Genomic DNA, 25018 nt, shown 5'->3' with positions numbered 1-25018 from the left:
TGAGCGTGTGCGACAGAGTGAGCGTGTGCGCCAGAGTGAGCGTGTGCGCCACAGAGTGAGCGTGTGCGTCACAGAGTGAGCGTGTGCGTCACAGAGTGAGCGTGTGCGTCACAGAGTGAGCGTGTGCGTCACAGAGTGAGCGTGTGCGTCACAGAGTGAGCGTGTGCGTCACAGAGTGCGCGTGCGTCACAGAGTGCGCGTGCGTCACAGAGTGCGCGTGCGTCACAGAGTGCGCGTGCGTCACAGAGTGCGCGTGCGCCACAGAGTGCGCGTGCGCGACAGAGTGCGCGTGCGCGACAGAGTGCGCGTGCGCGACAGAGAGCGAGAATGTTTGCGAGTGCCCTGTCATCTAAGGTGTGTGTGCCTAGCTGCTGCTGTTGGTTTTCTAAACCACCTGGGAAATGAGCAGTGGGTGAACTACATGGCGATGTAACCTTTAATATGTTCCCTTCCATTTGGAGCTTGCTACTCCATTAAATGTAAATGTTTTTAACTAACATTGACGAGACTAACTCATGGAATGGAATGTTTTAAGAGGTAGGCATTAGTGCTCTGCCCCAGGGAGAGGGCCCATTTATAAAGGAGACATCTAAAAATGATTTTTATTAGTGACCTTGTAGTGTCATTAGGTTATATATTAGAGTATTCCTCTGCTCATCCAGAAGTCCGTTGTTTCGACAACAAGAACCTACCCGTTGATGCAACGTTGGCGAAGCCTTGCTGAAATATCTAGCTTATGTCATTACTTTTCATACAGCGCTACAAAGTCCAGATAGAAATAACAAACGGCCTCAGAAGACCAGCCAAAGAGCACTATGCATTTCCCTTTCAGCTCACATTGATTAAGTCTCATCAAAGGCCCTGTGCATCTACAATGCGGCGCACCGCCCGCTCTCTAAAGAGCTTTCTCCACTTTGATGAGCCATGATGGTATTGATAGCACTGTCACTATGCAGAGCTTGTCTTGTTTTCCCCACGTCGTAACATGGCATCCCTTTTTCATTTTGGCGTAGTCCTGAGCATGTGGATCATTTACATAGATCTGATTCGGGGGAGTAGTGCTCTGTTCACTGTTGCTTTAAACTTGTCCGTCTCATTAGCACCCTGCTGGTCTTTTCTCTCCTGCCGTTGTAACAGACTCAATAGCCTTTTCAAAGTCGTCTCCTATGATTAGATGCTACCTACTTGCGGCAGAGGTGTGCCATTGTGAGAAATGAAAAACGACCCCATTAGTGATTTATAATGGGTAAGCTAGCTTTGTGTTGAAAAGGTGAGTGGATTGAGAGCACGTCTGCCCGTGGTAATGTGGTTCAGAAAGACGGCGGCCCAAGTTCAATTCTGTATCCTGACTCCACTGTATGAAATACACTGATCACATCTGGCGACTGCACGCGGACTTTGAAATGGTTTGTCTCTGCCCTACAGAGAAGAAAAGGCGGAACGTGGAGCTGATCCCTCTGACAGCACGGATGATCATGACCCACCTTGTGAACCACCTGGGCCACCATCCCCTCAGCGGTGGTCCCGCCCTCCTACACAGCCTGGTCAGTGAGAACCATGACAACCCCTTTGTGGAGTCATCAGAACTCTCCTCTGAGGTGTTCAAGAGCCCCAACCTGCAGCTGTTTGTGTTCAACGACAGCACCCTGGTGTCCTACCTCCAGGTGCCCTCGGAGCCCTCTGGTCCAGGGGAACCCCATGACAACTCCTCCCAGGTACGCGTCATCGTGAGGGACATCTCTGGAAAGTACTCCTGGGACGGAGGGGTTCTCTACCGCACCCAGGAGGGAGTCAATGGGATGCATCAGGCGAGTGAAAACTCCTCCAACCTCTCCACCACCAAGCCCACCTCGCCGGGGACCTCTGAGCCCTCCTACCCCCCAGGCTGGGACTCTCAGTCAGGCTGTGAGGAGGTGGATGTCCTGGACCAACTCCTGGAGGACCTTGGCAACAGCAGCCCGGAGTGCCTTCCCCAGCCCCGGCTAAGGCTCAACCAGCCAGCCCCCTCTCCCTGTGGGATGAACCTGGAGCTGGAGGGGGCCATCGTGGAGGCCATCCTCAGGCAGACACAGCAGGAAGAAGAGCAGGTGAAGAGGTGGAATGCAGACGTGAGCGTCAAGGCCGCCAGCCAGAGAGAACCCACTCCACAGGAGCCTAAAGCCCCTTTCTACTTCTGCAGACTGCTACTCAACGACCTGGGCATGAACTCATGGGACCACAGGTACAGAGCCGAGCACAACACCACCACGAACACAGCTGTAGACTAGTTAGGAGAATACTTCGCAGAGAGAGAGAAAAAGAAAGGCCGGAAAGGCATGGCAGGGTGTGTAGCCTGTTAATCTTCTCTCCACAGGGCAACTGTGCCCAACTGTTTTCACTCAGGTCCACCTCGACAGGTGGCATCCTTGTAATGAGAGGCTCGCACCTCTGGGGAAGGAAGCAGAGACCCCCTCCAGTAGATTAGTAATGTCTCCGAGCCCAATTTAAACCTCTACACCTGTTATTCCTCAGACCAAAAACCCAACTGAAAACATGAAACTTTCCTATCCTACTTTCAGTCTTTTACCATTCAAATAATAATTAACAGGCACAAGCTTTGCATTGGTACACTGTAAAGTACCATCTGGTTGATACTTTTGAAAATTCTAATTGTCAATGGGTGCATTCAAGTTCAGTTTTGTTTGTTCCTTTTCAGGAAAAGTTTTCATCTCCTGAAGAAGAACTCTAAACTCTTGAGAGAATTGAAGAATCTGGATTCCAGGCAGTGGTATGTTCCTACCCGCTAATTATTTAGGGCCTCTTCAGCACACACTGTATCCCTAGATAACATTGGTACACATGATGTGCATCTTGTTAGGTATTAAAAAATAATAATAATAATTTTTACTGAATGATGTATCATAGTGTTTAATTTCCAATGAAGACCTTTAAAAAAAAAATTTAAAAAACCAACCTAGATTTCAGCTGGCTATATTTTATTTAAGCCTGCATTCCATATCTGCCATTTCTCTGAACCTAAGCCCACTAATGAAGCATCCTTTCCTCAAAATCAGTAAAGATCACACTCTCAAGACGACACGTATTAAAACAGCTCCACACTTCCCTCCTCCTCTCCTCCTAATCCGCACCGTCTCAGGCTGATCACAGCTCTGCAGCACACACACGCACAGCGATCAATAGGCACTCCACACTGTTAATGACCGGGGCTTATTAAAGAATGCCCCCAGGATCGGGCCTCATTCTGCCAGACCAGCGAGCATGCCTGGGCCGCTCATGGCAACCTGTGTTGAAACATGCAAAATGCCCCCGATTTAACACAGCCATGCACCACCATGGCAACACTGATGCACATGGGTGGAACTCTGCACTTGTTTTGTTTGTCACATGAGGCTGGGGGGGTATGGGGAAAGTAAACACACATACTATTGTGCACTCACTCTAACACACACACACTGCTCTAATATTAGACCATATTTGCAGTATTGTGTGGAGGTGTACGTTTGGAGGTGTGTGGTTCACATTTCAGAGCACGCTGATCTTAACAGGGTTGAGTGTGGAGTAGGGATGTGCACGGATATTAAAATACTGAGAGAAAATAATTATAGGCCTATTCTAACACAAAGGCTTTTTCTCAATTAAATTACAATATTAATGTGGCATTGTTACATACAAGGATATATTCAAATTATTAAGGTAATAAAAAGCAACAACAACAAAAAGTTTCAATGTAGATTGTATGATGTGCGCCCCATGAAAATGACTGGTTGCCTTCGTGTGCCTTTGTGAATGTTTGCCAATCAAAGCCACAGAGGCAACATGTGTAGTGAGAGTTCACGAATGCAATGCGATATGGACTACAATTACGGAATTAAAAGTTAGCGAAATGAGAAGGAGTAGGCTACAACGAGTAACCAAACAGGTAGGCGATAGATTCTAGATTCTCTATGCTACTCCAGTCAAGACAGACAAGCACTGTTCTATGGAATGATAAATAAGTGTGCCTGCTACACGTTAGCTAGTCTTGATTTGTAGCCGAGTTGCGTCTCTCTCTCTGCCTCCATCTGCTCACTCCCAAATCACCAGCCGCTCCACAGCTGCAGCAATAGAGCGCCTCACCATCTCGCAGCCGTGCTCAGATTAAAAACGTATGCTACCAAAACCACACACATTTAGAATATCCAGATATCCGACCACAATTCATCATACCAGTCGAAATCATTTCAAACCGATGTAGAACAGTGTAACATCATCAGGGCCATTGTTCTAACAACAAGTCTCGTGTGCTTCGTCTTACAGCAGAGAGACACACAAGATCGCTGTGTTCTACATCGGAGAGGGTCAGGAAGATAAGTGCTCCATCCTGTCCAACAGCGCAGGCAGCCAGGCCTACGAAGACTTTGTGTCTGGTCTGGGATGGGAGGTACACACACCCCTGCCGTATCTCTCGTCTCGCTCTCACACACTGACATCACTCTCCTAACCGTGTTGTGTGCCTTCAGGTTGATCTAGCCACCCACTGTGGCTTCATGGGAGGGCTTCAGAGGAACGGCAGCACAGGACACACTGCTCCATACTACGCTACCTCCACGGTGGAAGTCATCTTGCATGTGTCCACACGCATGCCGTCCAACTCGGACGACTGCCTCACCAAAAAGGTACTATTACTCCCTCTAGATCCAAGAAGTTAACGTCAGAAAAGCCTGCAAAAGGGAAGACAATCAACAATACAAACGTGTTTGTTGGTTCGCCATTGACTGAAAAAGCTCCTTAACCTAAACGGGTTTAAATGCCTATCACTACACTAATAATGTAGCAAGGTCCACAGTCCTTCAAGCAATGTAATGTCTGCGTACAAAACTAGGCTCCAAACACAGTGTATACAGAGTGAAATGGCCTCCGAGCCGTGCCCTGTCTGTCTGTGTGCCGTCTTGGGTCTTCAATCTGTGCTAAACTGAGGTCAGGTGGTGTAACTCCTGGGTTCTGGCACTGATTAGTAATCTCTGGGCGGGATGAGGAGTAGAGAGAGAGAAGCAGGCGTGTAAGAAGGGGCATGTGTGGCTATGGTAATGACCGTGATTCCCAGACCTGTTCCCCCCTCCCTGGGTGCTGTGACCGGGGCCCAGATTCAGCCATTAGCTGTCCCTGTCAGTGCAGGCGCCGGGCCGATGCCTGCAGGACGTTTTTATCCCATTCCGGCTGTGACTGCGGGAGCGATCGATGGTGCTTCAGCGGTTTCCCTGGCTATAGCACACCAGCAGCAGTTAGCATGGAGAAATGAGCCGCGAGGCCCCTGCCCGAGCCACCAGTCTTCTCATATGCTGTCCCACGGAGAGAGGAAATTTATCAGGCCATCCTCATATATACCCCCAACCTCCATCGACACATCTGCCCTTCTCCCCCTAAAAAAAACAGCCCTACACCGACCCCATACTGAACCTGTGCTCAGCGGCTGCGGAAATTAGTTTGATTTTGGCTAGCTGGTGTGAGGCGCTGGAGGGGTCGGCGCATGCCTTCGGCCCGCTTCGATTCATTTGATTGGGAGCCACTGTAATTGCACCCCACTCTTTCCAGAACCCCACGCTAGCCAAAGGCGAGACAGATATTGGCAGCTCGGCGGCGCGTGTGTAGGCTAACAGGGACGGGAGGGAGGGGGATAAAAAATTGGGATGAAAAAGAGGCTTTATCGGGCAGGAAGTTTCTCAGTCAATTTACAAATAAAACTTTCAGCCTCGCCCGACCGCCTGCTCTTAACTGCATACTGTGTTGGGTGGGGGAGGGCGACTCTTTCGCTGGCCAGAGTGTCTGAGGGAAAGAATCAATGGGCCCCAAGCTACACCAAGAAGGAAAATGGGGGAAACATAAATTCCTCCAATCCAATTGTGGGCTTTAGGGCAGAGTGGTGCAGCGCCTAGCAGCAGCTGGCTGTAGTAATGCAGCTGTTGGAGCGACCTGGGAGGTGGGGGTCAGGCCACGTAGGGTCCTAATGTCAGAGCAGGGGGCGCTCGGCCGGCCCCACACTCATAACCAGCACCAGGGCTTAACTGAGCTCTGTGTTTTTAGAAGGGAGCAATTGCGCTGCTGAGAGGCCTGCTGTGCTGTGTGGATGAGAGGTCATTGAGGGTTAATTGGACAAGGGCCTTTGACTTAGGCCACACACAGGTGTGATCCTATTGGTACACATAGCTTCAGGGATGTGATTCTTCACCTGATTTAATCAGAATTTCCTGCCTTTCTCACATCCCCCTCTATCATTGAAATCTACCTACCCACAAACCAATATCCTCTTTTTCCTGACTTTCCATGTTCTCCTGACTCCTAATCACATCCCCTGGTCTTTTACTGAGTTACAGTTTAGATGAGGAAATCAGTTAATTGAAATGAATTCATTAGGCCCTAATCTATGGATTTCACATGACTGGGAATATAGATATGCATCAGTTGGTCACAGATACCGTAAAGGAAATGGGCCTCAGGATCTCGTCATGGTATCTCTGTGCATTCAACTTGCCATGGATAAAATGCTATTGTGTTTGTTGTCCATATCTTATTCCTGTCCATACCGTCACCCCACCATCACCACGGGGCACTCTGTTCACAATGGTGACATCAGCAAACCACTCACCCACCGGAGAGAAATTAGAACATTAAATTCTCTGCCAACAGTTCTGGTGGACATTCTGTCAGTCAGCATGACAATTGCACACTCCCTCAAAACTTGAGACATCTGTGGCATTGTGTTGTGTGATAAAACTGGATATTTTAGTGGACTTTTATTGTCCCCAGCACAAGGTGCACCTGTGTAATGATTGCTGTTTAATGAGCTTCTTGAAATGCCATGCCTGGCAGGTGGATGGATTATCTTGGCAAAGGACAATTGCTCACTAACAGGGATGTAAACAAATTTGTGCACAAAATTTGAGAGAAATAATGTTTTTGTGTGTATGGAAAATGTATGTGATCTTTTATTTCAGTTCATGAAACATGGGACCAACACTTTACATGTTGCGTTTTATATTTTGGTTCAGTGTAATATTCAAATGTTAATTAAAATCCTTAGGATTTTTGTCGGTAACCTCGACATGCATATTCAACATTCTTGGTTAATTTGTGCCTGTCTGACCTGACCTGCACTGGAGCCATTGATCCTTGTACAGATGAGATGAACCAGGGAGCACGGTGTTCAATCACTGTGTTGTGGATTTGTTGAACATTATCCCATTACCATAATTAAGGGCTTATAATAGAATGTACTAATTGCAATTTTTTGGGTGGCGAGGCCATGTTTTCTTAATGGCTCATTAGACCCAAGTACATTGGCAGATGTTTTCCTCCTCTAAGTGAGTCAGTCGGTGAGGAGGCAAGGCCTTGATGTTGCCACATAATCAGGGACAGGAGTTTTTTTTTTTCTAACCCTTACTAGGCCCAGTTTATCCTTATCCAGGTCACAAACAAAAAAACAGGTTTCCCCACGAGTGATGGGTAAAGGCCAGTGAGGTTGGAATAGCCGCCCTTAAACCCATCACTCAATGTCCATGTCAGCCACAATACCGAGGGAAGACTGTTCTCTCACTTCCCCTCTGCCTTGGTTGAAAAAGAGTTCTACAGTACATTAACTATCTGCCAATTTCCTGTCATTTGTGTAATTTCTGTCCTAACTTCTTATGTATCTATGAATAGAACATGGAAATTGGATGCAATTTTATGTCTTTGGAGTAAAGTTAATTTCAATGATTGGTTTTAAAATGCTCAATTTAATGTTTTTTTTGTGGTTTGAATTTCCAGTGGAAATTCAAATGATAAGAAGCTTTGTCACAACATCCAGAGCTGTGGTAATCTCTAACCTAATATTAAAAACCTTTCTTTAGGAATAACAAGATGTTCTTTCTGACCGTTGTGATCGCCGTAGCCGTGTCTAAACCCTGTGATTTGTTCTGGTGCAGCTGCGTCACCTGGGCAACGACGAGGTTCACATAGTGTGGTCGGAGCACAGCAGGGACTACCGACGCGGCATCATCCCCACTGACTTTGGAGATGTGCTGATAATCGTGTACCCCATGAAGAACCACACGTTCTTCATCCAGATCATGAAGAAACCACAGGTACTGGTACTAGAGGTCAGCTGGCAGGCTCAAAACCTAAATGGCTTTTGGCGCTTGTTTCTGCACTTGCTTGATTATTTTCCACTCAATCTACCTGTGTAATGGATACACTATTTTACTTACTATCTTTTTAGCACTAAACAAATATTATGGGACTCCTTCAACATTTCACTGCTTCAGCATATCCAACTCTTTGTTTGGAAAAAGCTGTCTGATCTTCACTTAGAGAACCCCTCTCCTTACTCATGTCCCTCCAGACTGCCTTGTTGGTTGAGTGGGTTACCTGTTTGTCTGTCGGTCTGCCTGTGTGACTCTGAGATGGACGCTCTAATGCCCTCCTCTTTCACTCCAGTCCATTACCCTCACTGTGGGTATGTGCTCTGAGGCAGTCAGTGTCGCTCAGCTAGCTTTCATCTTGGTTCTGTGTCGCTGCACACACAGCTCTGGATAGACTGACTGGCTGGGTCAAAGACTACAGGTCACAATGTAACCATCTACGGTAGGCTAGGTTATTATATACAGTGCCTTCAGAAAGTATTCACACCCCTTGACTTTTTCCAAACTTTTTTGTGTTACAAAGTGAGATTAACATTTATTTAATTGTCCTTTTTTGTCAACAATCTATACAAAATACTCTAAGTGGAAGAAAAATGTGAACAGTTGTATTAAAAAAAAGTATATGCATGTATGTACATGCATGTATGTGTGTAATTAATATATATATATTTTATTTATTTTTTTGTATTTTTTATATATATATTAATTACACACATACATGCATATACTTTATATATACTTTATATATTTATATATAAATATATATATAAATATTTTTTTTTTAAATACGAAAAATCAAACACTAATATATCTTGATTGGATAAGTATTCAATCCCTGAGCTTCTTGATATGACACACCTGGCAGGTGGATGGGTTTTCTTGGCAAAGAACAAATGCTCACTAACACAGGGATGTAAACACATTTATATACAAACGGCGCCAACAGAGATGGCCGCCTCGCTTCGCGTTCCTAGGAAACTATGCAGTTTTTTTACGTGTTATTTCTTACATTAGTACCCCAGGTCATCTTAGGTTTCATTACATACAGTCGAGAAGAACTACTGATTATAAGAGCAGCGTCAACTCACCATCAGTACGACCAAGAATATGATTTTCGTGACGCGGATCCTGTGTTCTGCCTTTCAACCAGGCCAACGGAATGGATCCCATGCGGCGACCCCAAAAAACGACTCCGTAAAAGAGGGAAACGAGGCGGTCTTCTGGTCAGACTCCGGAGACGGGCACATCGTGCACCACTCCCTAGCATTCTTCTGGCCAATGTCCAGTCTCTTGACAACAAGGTTGATGAAATCCGAGCAAGGGTAGCATTCCAGAGCGACATCAGAGACTGTAACGTTCTTTGCTTCACGGAAACATGGCTCACTGGAGAGACGCTATCGGAGGCGGTGCAGCCAGCGGGTTTCTCCACGCATCGCACCGACAGAAACAAACATCTTTCTGGTAAGAAGAGGGGCGGGGGCGTATGCCTTATGGCTAATGAGACGTGGTGTGATCAAAGAAACATACAGAAACTCAAATCCTTCTGTTCACCTGATTTAGAATTCCTCACAATCAAATGTCGACCGCATTATCTACCAAGAGAATTATCTTCGATTATAATCACAGCCGTATATATTCCCCCCCAAGCAGACACATCGATGGCTCTGAACAAACTTTATTTGACTCTTTGCAAACTGGAATCCATACATCCTGAGGCTGCATTCATTGTAGCTGGGGATTTTAACAAGGCTAATCTGAAAACAAGACTCCCTAAATTGTATCAGCATATCGATTGCGCAACCAGGGCCGGAAAAACCTTGGATCATTGTTACTCTAACTTCCGCGACGCATATAAGGCCCTGCCCCGCCCTCCTTTCGGAAAAGCTGACCACGGCTCCATTTTGCTGATCCCTGCCTACAGACAGAAACTAAAACGGGAGGCTCCCACGCTGAGGTCTGTCCAACGCCGGTCCGACCAAGCTGATTCCACACTCCAAGACTGCTTCCATCACGTAGACTGGGATATGTTTCGTATTGCGTCAGATAACAACATTGACGAATACGCTGATTCGGTGTGCGAGTTCATTAGAACGTACGTTGAAAATGTCGTTCCCATAGCAACGATTAAAACATTCCCTAACCAGAAACCGTGGATTGATGGCAGCATCCGCGTGAAACTGAAAGCGCGAACCACTGCTTTTAATCAGGGCAAGGTGACTGGTAACATGACCGAATACAAACAGTGCAGCTATTCCCTCCGCAAGGCTATCAAACAAGCTAAGCGTCAGTATAGAGACAAAGTAGAATCTCAATTCAACGGCTCAGACACAAGAGGTATGTGGCAGGGTCTACAGTCAATCAGGGACAACAAGAAGAAAACCAGCCCAGTCACGGACCAGGATGTCTTGCTCCCAGGCAGACGAAATAACTTTTTTGCCCGCTTTGAGGACAATACAGTGCCACTGACATGGCCTGCAACGAAAACATGCGGACTCTCCTTCACTGCAGCCGAGGTGAGTAAAACATTTAAACGTGTTAACCCTCGCAAGGCTGCAGGCCCAGACGGCATCCCCAGCCGCGCCCTCAGAGCATGCGCAGACCAGCTGGCCGGTGTGTTTACGGACATATTCAATCAATCCCTATACCAGTCTGCTGTTCCCACATGCTTCAAGAGGGCCACCATTGTTCCTGTTCCCAAGAAAGCTAAGGTAACTGAGCTTAACGACTACCGTCCCGTAGCACTCACTTCCGTCATCATAAAGTGCTTTGAGAGACTAGTCAAGGACCATATCACCTCCACCCTACCTGACACCTAGACACCCTAGACCCACTCAACCAATTTGCTAACCCATCTGGACAAGAGGAATACCTATGTGAGAATCAAATCCAAATAGGTCCACAGACGATGCAATCTCAACCACACTGCACACTGCCAATTCTAACCCTTATCTGGACAAGAGGAATACCTATGTGAGAATGCTGTTCAAAGTCGTTAAAGTGGCTAGTGATACAGCTCGGCATTCAACACCATAGTACCCCATCCCCATTATTAAAATGGCTGGAGTTGGGTCAGTGTCAATGACAGTGTGTTGGCATCACACTGTTAGTGGTGGCTGTTTAACAGTCTGATGACCCTGGGTCTCGACCCCGCCCTGTGCAACTGGTTACTTGTTACTGGACTTCCTGACGGGCCGCCCCCAGGTGGTGAGGGTAGGCAACAACATCTCCACCCCGCTGATCCTCAACACTGGGGCCCCACAAGGGTGCGTTCTGAGCCCTCTCCTGTACTCCCTGTTCACCCACGACTGCGTGGCCACGCACGCCTCCAACTCAATCATCAAGTTTGCGGACGACACAACAGTGGTAGGCATGATTACCAACAACAACGAGACGGCCTACAGGGAGGAGGTGAGGGCCCTCGGAGTGTGGTGTCAGGAAAATAACCTCACACTCAACGTCAACAAAACTAAGGAGATGATTGTGGACTTCAGGAAACAGTAGAGGGAACACCCCCTTATCCACATCGATGGAACAGTAGTGGAGAGGGTATTAAGTTTTAAGTTCCTCGGCATACACATCACAGACAAACTGAATTGGTCCACTCACACAGACAGCATCGTGAAGAAGGCGCAGCAGCGCCTCTTCAACCTCAGGAGGCTGAAAAAATTTGGCTTGTTACCAAAAGCACTCACAAACTTCTACAGATGCACAATCGAGAGCATCCTGGCGGGCTGTATCACCGCCTGGTACGGCAACTGCTCCGCCCACAACCGTAAGGCTCTCCAGAGGGTAATGAGGTCTGCACAACGCATCACCGAGGGAAAACTACCTGCCCTCAAGGACACCTACACCACCCGATGTTACAGGAAGGCCATAAAGATCATCAAGGACAACAACCACCCGAGCCACTGCCTGTTCACCCCGCTATCACCCAGAAGGCGAGGTCAGTACAGGTGCATCAAAGCTGGGACTGAGAGACTGAAAAACAGCTTCTATCTCAAGGCCATCAGACTGTTAAACAGCCAACACGAACATTGAGTGGCTGCTGCCAACACACTGACACTGACTCAACTCCAGCCACTTTTATAATGGGAATTGATGGGAAATGATGTAAAATATATCACTAGCCACTTTAAACAATGCTACCTAATATAATGTTTACATACCCTACATTATTCATCTCATATGCATACGTATATACTGTACTCTATCATCTACTGCATCCTTATGTAATACATGTATCACTAGCCACTTTAAACTATGCCACTTTGTTTACATACTCATCTCATATGTATATACTGTACTCGATACCATCTACTGTAGAGCCTATGCTGCTCTGTACCATCACTCATTCATATATCTTTATGTACATATTCTTTATCCCCTTACACTGTGTATAAGACAGTAGTTTTGGAATTGTTAGTTAGATTACTTGTTGGTTATTACTGCATTGTCGGAACTAGAAGCACAAGCATTTCGCTACACTCGCATTAACATCTGCTAACCATGTGTATGTGACAAATAAAATTTGATTTGATTTTTGCACAACATTTTTGAGAAATATTTTTTTTTTGTGTGGAAAATGTCTGCTTTCAGCTCATGAAACATCAGACCAACACTTTACATGTTATGTTTATATTTTGGTTCAGTGTAGAATCACATTTGGCGACGATTACACATGCGAGTCTTTCTGGGTAAGTCTCTAAGCTTTCCACACCTGGGTTGTGCAACTTTTGCCTATTATTCTTTTCAAAATTCTTCAAGCTCTGTCAAATTGGTTGTCGATCATTGCTAGATAACCATTTTCAGGTCTTGCCATAGATTTTCAAGCAGATTTTTGTCAAAACTGTAAGTTCCACTCTGGAACATTCGCTGTCTTCTTGGTAAGCAACTCCAGTATAGATTTGACTTTTTTATTGTTCTGCTGAAAGGTGAGTTAATCTCCCAGTGTCTGGTGGAAGGTAGACTGAACCAGGTTTTCCACTAGGATTTTGCCTGTGCTTAGCTCCATTCTGTTTTTATTTTTTAATTCTGAAAAACTCCACAATCCTTAACAATTACAAGCATACCCATACCATGATGCAGCCACCACTATGCTTGAAAATATGAAGTGGTATTCAGTAATGTGTTGTATTAAATTTGCCCCAAATATAACCCTTTGTATTCAGGATAAAAGTGAGTTACTTTGCTATGTTTTTTGCAGCATTACTTTAGTGCCTTGTTGCAAACAGGATGCATGTTTTTAATACTTTTATAATGTACATTGCACTAAATTCAGGCTGGAACACAACAAAATGTTGAAAAAATGAACGGGTGTGATTATGTTCTTATGGCACTATATACTTAGATTGGTATACTCTAATATTCATCCTAAACGTGACCCAAAAAATAAAATTGGAAGTCCGTCACTGGGACTTCCACATCTCAGATCTATAAGAAAACCTCACACAATATTTCCAGTCTCTTCTAAAGAGTGCCGAAAGAGACTTGTGTCGGCCAAACGAGGGGCTTTGGTGTGTTGGAGCAAAAGATGGGGCCAGAATGCATGGCAGCTTTCTCATTCCACTGACCTGCCAGCAGGACTCTGCCAACCTGGGGATGATGCCCATAGACCTCTGTCTGGCCATCCACCTAGGCCTCCTCCCAATATCCACACAGACAGACAGAAAGACATCACCAACAACCACCCAGTCTGCAGCCCAAACCTCCACCATAGAATCCTACGGCCCCCATTACACAGACCCTTTATTGTTCTAGAGCTTCATTGTCCTGAGTTGACCTCTAGAAGTTTGGCTTTTTTTTTTTTTTTTTTTACACCAGTAGAGATTGAATGGCTAGCTGTCAGTTTGAAGTGTAGTCTAATTATTGAAGTGGAGGGACTGTCTGTATAATGAGCTATGCCATGTCAAGTAGACAGCAGGACTTATGGAGAGGCTCTGACACGCACGTCACATTCCAGGTCAATGATCATTAAACTCAGCGATTTAAGATCTCCCCAAAAAGCATGAACAGACGCATGTGTCACACACACACACACACACACACACACACACACACACACATGCACGCTGCTCTCAAACACAGAGAGCTCCCACTGTATTTGTTCAACAGTTCAATCAAAGTATTTTCTCCGGTATTGATTTGCATTTGATGTGTGTGGTTTCTATGCTAAATAAGCTCAACACTTAGTCCTAAGTCACTCAAACTTGAATCTAACCCTGTAGCAATATTAGATATTGAGCTGGGAGTTGCCAGGGACCCCAACAAGGTAATGTTATCATGATACTTAGCTGCCAATAGCATATGTAATGTGATTCAATACTTCTAATTTATTGCGATTTGATGTTCCAAACATATTGCTCACTACAGTGGCAAGAAAAAGTATGTGAACCATTTGGAAATAGCTGGAAATAGTCTGCTTAAACTAATAACACACAAACAATTATGCATTTTCATGTCTTTAATTGAGCACACCGTGGAAAAAGTACATTTATTAAAAATAAACAGAAATACCTTATTTGTATAAGTATTCAGACCCTTTGCTGTGAGACTCGAAATTGAACTCTGTGCTTCCTTTTTCCATTAATCATCCTTGAGATGGTTCTACAACTTGATTGTAGTCCACCTGTGGTAAATTAAATGATTGGACATGATTTGGAAAGGCACACACCTGTCAATTTAAGGTCCCACAGTTTACAGTGCATGTCAGAGCAAAAACCAAGTCATGAGGTCGAAGGAATTGTCCGTAGAGCTCCGAGGCAGGATTGTGTCGAGGTACCGATCTTGGGATGGGTACCAAAATATTTCTGTAGCATTGAAGATCCCCAAGATCACAATAGCCTCCATCTTTCTAAAATGAAAGACTCTTCCTAGATCTGGCCAAACTGAGCAATCGGGGGAGAAGGGCCTTGGTCAGGGAGGTGACCAAGAACCCAATGGTCACTCTGACAGAGTTAATTGAAATGCATTCCAGGTGACTACCTCATGAAGTTGGTTGAGAGAATGCCAAGTGTGTGCAAAGCTGTCATCAAGGCAAAGGGTGGCTGCTGAAATAGAAAATATATTTTGATTTGTTTAACACCTTTTTTTGATGTGTTATTTCATAGTTTTGATGTCTTCGCTATTATTCTACAATGTAGAAAATAGTTAAAAAATAAAGAAAATCCCTAGAATGAGTAGGTGTGTCCAAACGTTTCACTAGTACTGCGTTTGAATAGCATTTTTATTTTTATGACGCACATTTTCTCCTTCCCTCCGCTCTTGACTGCATGTGCTCATGCTGCATGGACGGGAGCGTTGCCTGGGCAACCAGACTGGTTTGCTACAGCACCTTGCTTGTTTCAGCACGGAGCAACAAAGTTTCATCATGTTGTAATGAGTCCATGTAACCGCGGAAACGGACTCAACCACACGAATGCCCGGCCGTCCTGTCTTCACTTTTCCTTCCACAGACAAAAAGAAGAATTCAACAGTTATGACGTTTATTTAAGATGGTAACTTTCTCCCTCCCTCCCTCTCTCCTTCCCCTCGTAGGTCCCCTTCTTTGGGCCTCTTTTCAACGGCGCCATCGTCACCGGAACGCTGCTGCCCAGCCTTGTCCGTGCCACCTGCATCAACGCCAGCAGAGCTGTCAAGTCCCGCCTGACGCTTTACCAGAGCTTGTATCCTTTTGTGTGAACTGTTTACTCTGTCTCCCCTACCCTTACAGCCCTGTCTGCCTCCACAAGGTTAACAACTGACCACAGAGCCTCAGCAGTTAGGCCGTGCAAGTTTTTCCAGGGACGGTTATCTTTTTATATGTATTATTTTTTATATGAATTAATGTTATTCCTCACACTCCGATTGTTCTCATATGTGAAAATATTGAATTTCTAAACGTGTTGATTGTAATCGCGGCGTTAGCCCTTCTAGTGGTTAGCCTGTGTGGATTCCCATGTGGTGCGTGTAGCGTGTTGGGTGATCTGCATGGGTGAGCACTGACACTGATATTGATGTGCTGGCTGATTTGCATACAGCGATTAACAGCGCACCGGGTTGAGGTGTTGCGGTGTGTCGCGCAGCCCGTAGTGACATGTGAAGACGCATGTGTCCGTCTGGGTCTGTAATGGGGATCTTGTGGAACCTCTGTCGTCTTGTATGATGCAGTGGGTTTAGACGACAGCAGCAGAGACATGACTGTCATTAACCCATCCTCCCCTCCATCCCTGTAACAGCCTGCCTGTCGTTAAGGGCCTGATCTCCAGCTGTACATGTCAGTTGGTTTAAGACGAGCGTAATCAGCGATGGAGATTAATTTGCATGTGAATAAGTTGAGGACTGAAGGAGGGGAGGGACGTTTTTTTTGGAGCGGGCCCCTGTGGGTGAAATCTGATCTCCCACAAAGCCTTGCAGCTCCACCTCTCCCCGGACAGGGACAGGCTGTACAGAGTGGCCTCGCAGGGACCACAGTAGCTCTCTGGGTGTTGCCATGGTGACCAGCAATCTCCAGTTTTTGAGGTTGGACCCAAGTTGTGCACCGCTCTCAAGTATTTATTTTGTCATTGGTTTACAGTTTGTAAGGAAAGTGGGCAAGGGTGCGTGATAATGTCAGTAGCCTATAGTATGTTTTTAAGCTAATAATGTGCACTAAACCTTGGCTACAGGTGTATGTGGCTTTACATTCTGAGTGTTTGATGTGTATGTGCTTGCATTTGTATGCACGGGTGTCATCCCACCCACCCATCAGCGAGGCTCATATCAGCCCCTCTCAGGGTCCCTGGGGGCATCAGTGGGACAGCAGAGAGGCAGATGTCTGTAACCCAAAGCCAAGTGAATTACTCCAGTGTGAGATGTGCTGAGCTGCCAGCGCTGCCTAGCTACCATAGGCCAGTCTGCACTGGGAGCCAAGGGGGAAGGGAGCCAGGGCCGGGCCGGGCCAGACCAGGCCTACCTGGCATTCCTTAGCAAGAAGAGAGCAGCACGACGGCCTGATCTGCGAGATGAGATGATCGCTGGCTGGGCTGGAGCGTTGGCAGTGTGAAGCAGCCAGCCAGGGTGAGGCCCCACATACTGCAGATCTGGAAGATGAGCTGACAAACGGATGCTCCCAGCCAATGGATGCTGGCAATGCCAGCACTGGTGTCTGTGTGTGGGACATTTTTCTGGATGGCTGTAGGATTACGTTTAAACAAAGAAATAGTCATGAGTCATCGAGGCGATGACCCCAATTTGTTTTATCAAGATAGGGCGCACACACAAACAAACACAAACTATTTTGTAATTCAGAAGATTTCTCAGGATTTGTTTAAAGAAAAAATACTCCTACCAGTAAATAAAGTGCTGACTATTTTTGGAAGAATGTTTTAAGATATAATTTAGAATGCTATTTGAGGTTTATTAACTCAAAAAAGAGCAGGAACACCAATACTAATGATACAGTTCCAACCGCCGTGTCTTTGTGAGACGCAGAAGAGGTGAATGGATGGTTTCCGCATATATGATTCCCACCATGAAGCATGGAGGAGGTGGTGTGATAGTGTGGGGGTGCTTTGCTGGTGACAATGTTGGTGATTTCAAGGCACACTGAACCAGCATGGCTACAACAGAATTCTGCAGCGATATGCCGTCCCATCTGTTTTGCACTTAGTGGGACTGTCATTTGTTTTTCAACAGGACAATGACCCAACACACCTCCAGACTGTAAGGGCAATTTGACCAAGAAGGAGAGTGAAGGAGTGCTGCATCAGATAACCTGGACTCCACAATCATCTAACCTCAACCCATTTGAGATGGTTTGGGATGAGTTGGGCCACAGAGTGAAGGAAAAGCAGCCAACAATTGCTCATCATATGTGGGATCTCCTTCAAGACTGTTGGAAAAGCATTACTCATGAAGATGGTTGCCAAGAGTGTGCAAAGCTGTCATCAAGGCAAAGGGTGTGGCTACTTTGAAGAATCATATATACAACATATTTTGATTTGTTTAACACTTTTTTTGGTTACTACATGATTCCATATGTGTTATTTCATAGTTTTGATATCTTCACTATTATTCTACAATGTAGAAAATAGTAAAACTAAAGAAAAACCCTTGAATGAGTAGGTGTGTCCACACTTTTGACTGGTACTGTATCTAGACATGACCCAAAGGCATGACCCATTCCTCCTTCTGCTGAATGGTTTCTGCATTGTACCACTCCTCCGTGTATGCTCCCTTCTCTTTCTCATCTCATCTGCCACTCGTCTGCAAAATGTAGGTGTTTTATTTTGGGTTGGAACAATAACCTTGGCTCTTTTCAGAGCAGGCTGTTTTTGTAGCCGAGATTAAATCCCTATCCAGCGTTTCCCCGCCCCGGCGCTCCCCAATCTGCTGTCTGTAGCCAGGCCGCTCTCCAAGGTCATTTGTTTAATGTTTCTACAAAGAAAAGCCACATGACCTCTGCGTCCCCATAAAGGCAGGCCTGGCTCTGTGGTGCTCTCTGGTTTCCTCTCTCCCGCTCCGTCCGCCACAGAACTGGAGTCTCCAGCAGCCAGGCGCTCTGCTGCGCCATCACTCCGGCTAATTGGATTTGATATTGAAATATGACCACCAGCCACATTGCTGGAGACACACACACACACACACACACACTAATCCTCCCTTCCTCTACAATCCGCTGTTTCCTTTTTGGCTCTACACCATGGTACTTGGAGTAGTTTGTGTGTGAGAGATTTTGTTTGAGTTCTTGTGTGTCGGTGTACGTGTGACACATGGTCAGCGTTTTAAGATGTCTATCCAAGTGGGTTTACGTGTGTCATTCCACTCCAACTATGTACAGCATTCTGCTCTGTTCAGTGACAACGCAGTGACGTTATTTCAGAGCCCTCGGTGCTGTACAACGTGAAAGAGACAGTCCTGACCCCCACATACCTTTTCTATTACAAGGCTGTCAGAAATCACCCGTGTCATTAACATGGCCCTATTAGAAGAGGCTGTGTGAATCCTAATAGTCACCCTGTATGAACACTGAGCAGCGTGCTGCAGTCTCCTCCACTGCCAGAGGGGAACGTAAACTCACTGTGAGTGGTGAAGACCTGACTTGTGGGAGGAGAATACTCTTGACGGCCAAGTTCCCGCTATTTAAGTAGCACACCATATAGCAAGAGAATTTACCCCTGACATGCAATGTGTCATTCATCCCCAACTACTGTATGTGGTCCTACTGTAGTTCAGTTGGTCTCGTATTGGCGCTTGCAACACCAGGATAGTGGGTCGCTTTGGATAAGGTTCTGCTAAATGGCATATTTATTCTAGATATTATATGGCTGTGGTGGACTCCCTCTGCTTCCACATAGCCTGTTGGGTTTCTGACGGGGGGTTTGATCCAGTCACTAAGTGTTATTCTCTCCTAAACAAGCACTCACTCCAGAGTAAACGTGTGCTGTGTGTTTAGGTAGCAGGAGCCTCTAATAGAGGGAGGCGAAGTAGAGCTGACCTTCATTCTGAAACGCAACATCCCCGCTGGACAGAATCAATAGCTTTTTCGCCCCAGTGCCCTTACTACCCTCCCCTAAGACATGCACGCACACATACACAGAGAGATCCGTCTCCGGGCAGCAATCAATAGCCATAATCTGTTCCTGCACGTGGCCAGTCATGCGAGCCGGACTTTTAGGTGGCATTGTGGGGGACATGCAGTATAGTGGCAGAGAGAGGTTTCATCTTCTCAGGGAGGCTCACAGAGCCCAGTGGAACCTAGGGCTGCCAACCTCCAGAGGTGCAGGTCCTTGCCTCATCTAGCCAACCGTCTACCAGATATGTTAGTGTACTGTAGCTGAACATGTACTATTTAGTGTTGCTGATAGGCTCTTATTTGTCAGCTAGTGTGCCATAACAGTCTCCTGCAGACATCTCCAAGCCCATGAACTGAGTGCTTGGCTTGGCACAGTGAGAAGGGTGAGCTGGGCCATCTTCCCTCTGTCATAAGCCTCAGTGAGAAGTGATGTGTACAGCCCTAACTCTCCTCTGTGTCTTTGCCTTTCGAATTAGAGGCTCTGTGACGATGTGTGGAAGAGCAACCTGCTTCCAATAGGTTAGGGTCTTGTTCTGTTTCCAGTCCATCTCTGTCACTGTCCAGCTCTCAGCTCTGTCACGGTCAAATCAAATGTATTTATATAGCCCTTCTTACATCAGCTGATATCTCAAAGTGCTTTACAGAAACCCAGCCTAAAACCCAAAACAGCAAGCAAGTCAGGCCTAGAAGCACGGTGGCTAGGAAAAACTCCCTAGAAAGGCCAAAACCTAGGAAGAAACCTAGAGAGGAACCAGGCTATGAGGGGTGGCCAGCCCTCTTCTGGCTGTGCCGGGTGGAGATTATAACAGAACATGGCCAAGATGTTCAAATGTTCATAAATGACCAGCATGGTCAAATAATAATAATCACAGTAGTTGTCGAGGGTGCAACAAGTCAGCACCTCAGGAGTAAATGTCAGTTGGCTTTTCATAGCCGATCATTAAGAGCATCTCTACCGCTCCTGCTATCTCTAGAGAGTTGAAAACAGCAGGTCTGGGATAGGTACCACATCCGGTGAACAGATCAGGGTTCCAGAACAGTTGAAACTGGAGCAGCAGCACAGCCAGGTGGACTGGGGACAGCAAGGAGTCATCATGCCAGGTAGTCCTGAGGCATGGTCCTAGGGCTCAGGTCCTCTGAGAGAGAGAAAGAAAGAGAGAATTAAATTCACACAGGACACCGGATAAGACAGGAGAAATACTCCAGATATAACAGACTGACCCTAGCCCCCTGACACACAAACTAATGCAGCATAAATACTGGAGGCTGAGACTGTAGGGGTCAGGAGACACTGTGGCACCATCCGATGATACCCCCGGACAGGGCCAGACAGGCAGGATATAACCCCACCCACTTTGCCAAAGCACAGCGCCCACACCACTAGAGGGATATCTTCAACCACCAATTTACCATCCTGAGACAAGGCCGAGTATAGCCCACAAAGTTCTCCACCATGGCACAACCCAAGGGGAGGCGCCAACCCAGACAGGAAGGTCACGTCAGTGACTCAACCCACTCAAGTGACGCACCCCACCTAGGGAGGTTATGGAAAAGTACCAGTAAGCCAGTGACTCAGTCCTTGTTATAGGGTTAGAGGCAGAGAATCCCAGTGGAAAGAGGGGAACCCGGCCAGGCAGAGACTGCAAGGGCAGTTCGTTGCTCCAGAGCCTTTCCGTTCACCTTCACACTCCTGGGCCAGACAACACTCAATCACATGACCTACTGAAGAGATGAGTCTTCAGTAAAGACTTAAAAGTTGAGACCAAGTCTGCGTCTCTCACATGGGTAGGCAGACCATTCCATAAAAAAGGAGCTCTTTATAGGAGAAAGCCCTGCCTCAAGCTGTTTGCTTAGAAATTCTAGGGACAATTAGGAGGCGTCTTGTGACCATAGCGTACGTGTAGGTATGTACGGCAGGCCCAAATCAGAAAGATTGGTAGGAGCAAGCCCATGCTTTGTAGGTTAGCAGTAAAACCTTGAAATCAGCCCTTGCCTTAACAGGAAGCCAGCGTAGGGAGGCTAGCACTGGAGTAATATGATCAAATGTTTTGGTTCTAGTCAGGATTCTAGCAGCCGTATTTAGCACTAACTGAAATTGTATTTAGTTCTTTATCCAGGTAGCCGGAAAGTAGAGCATTGCAGTAGTCTAACCTAGAAGTGACAAAAGCATGGATTCATTTTTCTACATTTTTCTGCATCATTTTTGGACAGGAATGTTCTGATTTTTGCAATGTTACGTAGATGGGGTAAAAGCTGTCCTTGAAACAGTCTTGATATGTTAATCAAAAGAGAGATCAGGGTCCAGAGTAACGCCAAGGTCCTTCAGTTTTATTTGAGAGGACTGTACAACCATCAAGATTAATTGTCAGATTCAACAGAAGATCTCTTTGTTTCTTGGGACCTAGAACAAGCATCTCTGTTTTGTCCGAGTTTAAAAGTAGAATGTTTGCAGCCATCCACTTCCTTATGTCTGAGAAACAGGCTTCTAGCGAGGGCAATTTTGGGGCTTCACCATGTTTCATTGAAATGTACAGCTGTGTGTCATCCGCATAGCAGTGAAAGTTAAAATTTATGTCGAATGACATCCCCAAGAGGTAAAATGTATATGGAAACAATAGTAGTCCTAAAACAGAACCTTGAGGAACACCAAAATTTGCAGTTGATTTGTCAGAGGTCATACCATTCACAGAGACAAACTGATATCTTTCCGACAGATAAGATCTAAACCAGGCCAGAACCTGTCCGTGTCGACCAATTTGGATTTCCAATCTCTCCAAAAGAATGTGGTGATCGATGGTATCAAAAGCAGCACTAAGGTCTAGGAGCACGAGGACAGATGCAGAGCCTCAGTCTGACGCCATGAAAAGGTCCAGCTCTCAGCTCTGTCACGGTCCAGCTCTGTCACGGTCCAGCTCTCAGCTCTGTCACAGTCCAGCTCTGTCACGGTCCAGCTCTCAGCTTTGTCGCAGTCCAGCTCTCAGGGACATCCATTCCCAAAGACCACCCTGACCCAATAGGAAATCAGAAGTCTGGGGCAGGGTGGATTGCTCGACAGGGTGGAGGTTGGGGTTGTCAGAGGCGGTTGGGTTGGAGACAGTTGTTGGGAGAAGCAGGACTTTGGAATAGTTTGAGTTTGGTGGGGGCTGAGGAGTGGATGAAAGGGGGGCTATGGTTGGGGTTTATGACATTTTGGGATGGAGGGAGTTTCCTCTACTGAATATTTTAACTTAATCCCATGATCAGTGGGATTAGGTCCACTCCTTCACCCTCAACCACTCCTCTGCCCTCAACCCCTCCTCCGCCCTCCACTCCTCCGCCCTCCACTCCTCTGCCCTCCACTCCTCTGCCCTCCACTCCTCTGCCCTCCACTCCTCTGCCCTCCTCTGCCCTCCACTCCTCTGCCCTCCACTCCTCTGCCCTCCACTCCTCTGCCCTCCACTCCTCTGCCCTCCACTCCTCCGCCCTCCACTCCTCCGCCCTCCACTCCTCCTCCGCTCCCCTCCACTCCTCCCCTCCACTCCCTCTGCCCTCCACTCCTCCCCTCCACTCCTCTGCCCTCCACTCCTCCCCTCCACTCCTCCCCTCCACTCCTCTGCCCTCCACTCCCCTCCGCCCTCCACTCCTCCCTCCCTCCCTCCTCCGCCCTCCACTCCTCTGCCCTCCACTCCTCTGCCCTCCACTCCTCTGCCCTCCACTCCTCTCCCTCCACCCTCCACCTCCGCCCTCCACTCCTCCGCCCCTCCACCACTCCTCCACCCTTAACCCCTCCGCCCTCAACCCCTCCGCTCCTCCGCCCTCAACCCGCCCCTACATCTCTCCAGCTGACCAGCTGTTCCTGGGGCTCACGACAATGTCTGATGTGTTCACATCACTGAGTCCCCTCCCCGCCCACACACCACCACTCCACGGCCGCTCCGCTCGGAGCAGAAGACAGCCCTGCCGCTGGGGCCTAGAAGGGCCAAGGGAGCAGGGGGGGGACACACGCACAGACCTGTCAAACCCAACCTTGACTCAGGAGGCAGCCTGGCCGGATGGCATATGGCGTCTAGCTTCATACAACATGCAAAAGTACCCCCTGCTGCTAATGCAGAATGACTCACAGCGTTATAGTTTTTTCCCTCTCCCCTCTATCTCCTCTCCACCCTGCCTCTAACAAAAGGCGTCCCCCATTCACCCTCCCAGTGAAAGCCATGGGGGCCGGTGGCTGAGCGGCGGCTGAGCAGAGCAGGGCCATTCTTAAACACAGGTAGAGCAGGCATGGAAACAGACGGCTGATGGCAGGGGCTTGATGACAGCACAGGGCCCTGAAAGACCATAAAGACACGGTCTGTGTACTGATTCTGGGGATGAGAGCAGCACAGAGAGTTGATGAGGAGTTACTGTGGGTTTGTCGGAAGCTTTGAAGTGCTATTTCTTTTTTCATCTTTTTGTTGTGTTACGGGGTATGTTTTACAAAGGTTGTTAAACTGTCAATAGTCTCCAAATGGGAGAATGTAACCTATAATTTTGTCTGATCGTTGACCACTCTTGTGATTGTTACCCAAGGGAATTTTAAATGGGTCTTTTTGAAAAATGTTAGTTTAAAAAGATTCGCCGTCCGCCATTTGCAAAACAGACCAATTTTTGTTTTCTATACTTGTGCCACCCCATCACTAAATATTTCAAGTCCTGGGAATGTACACACATTACAGCACAGCATGTTACTGAAAGAATGTCATGCTCTGTGTATCTTTAAACTTGAACGCCTCACAACCCTCCCCTCCCTGCTCCGTCTGTTATGCATTCATGCCTGACATCTGTCTGTTTTGTAAGAGTGCAGTGAAAGGCTGAGAGGTTGCCAGTTCTGCGTGGGATCCCCTTCTCTCTCCCACCATTCAGCCAGCCCCGGTAGGGAGGTGTCGGGTAGCGTTACTAGTATCAGACTGGCTGTATCATTATGAACCTGTCGGGTGAAGCCACAGAGGTGTTTGGTATCCACTAGACACCCCTAGTTCTGATAACTGTGAAAGCTGTCTCTATCACCAGCCATCAAAACCTAGGCCATTCTTCCATATCTTGTTGTTATGGAAATCATTTATCTTTTTATCTGTGGAGGAAAAACATACTTTGAAGGAATCCCTGGTTGAAAAGTATTTATCTGAGAGGACTGGTGCTGATGGATGCTAGGTGTTTTGGCTTTGTAAGCAGTCATAACCGTGGACTTCAGTGGTACTACTCTGTGCACTTGTGTGTGCATTCCACTGTTCAACTCCGTGGATTGGCCAGCCCCAGTGTGCATCAATACTTTTAGTCCTTGTATATGGAAGGCCATCCACTCTGCCAATCACAGACT

At 46.9% G+C, this 25018-nt stretch overlaps 1 protein-coding gene across 4 annotated transcripts in view; it reads left to right on the top strand.

Annotated features, from left to right (window-relative positions):
- Positions 1–25018, top strand: part of LOC118368422 (ral GTPase-activating protein subunit alpha-2-like) — a 140461-nt gene that overhangs the window by 77289 nt on the left and 38154 nt on the right. For all 4 annotated transcript variants that reach the window (XM_035752496.2, XM_035752497.2, XM_035752498.2 and 1 more), the window contains 6 exons: positions 1426–2221; positions 2696–2767; positions 4297–4420; positions 4500–4655; positions 7941–8099; positions 15690–15817. In XM_035752496.2, the coding sequence (XP_035608389.2) occupies positions 1426–2221; positions 2696–2767; positions 4297–4420; positions 4500–4655; positions 7941–8099; positions 15690–15817 (1435 nt within the window). The remainder of the gene's footprint in view (positions 1–1425; positions 2222–2695; positions 2768–4296; positions 4421–4499; positions 4656–7940; positions 8100–15689; positions 15818–25018) is intronic.

This window comes from Oncorhynchus keta, chromosome 35 (genome assembly GCF_023373465.1).
Source record: "Oncorhynchus keta strain PuntledgeMale-10-30-2019 chromosome 35, Oket_V2, whole genome shotgun sequence".
Classification (NCBI taxonomy): Eukaryota; Metazoa; Chordata; class Actinopteri; order Salmoniformes; family Salmonidae; genus Oncorhynchus; species Oncorhynchus keta.
Note: the sequence above shows the minus strand (reverse complement) of the source record. Positions and strands in the feature narration are given on the sequence as shown.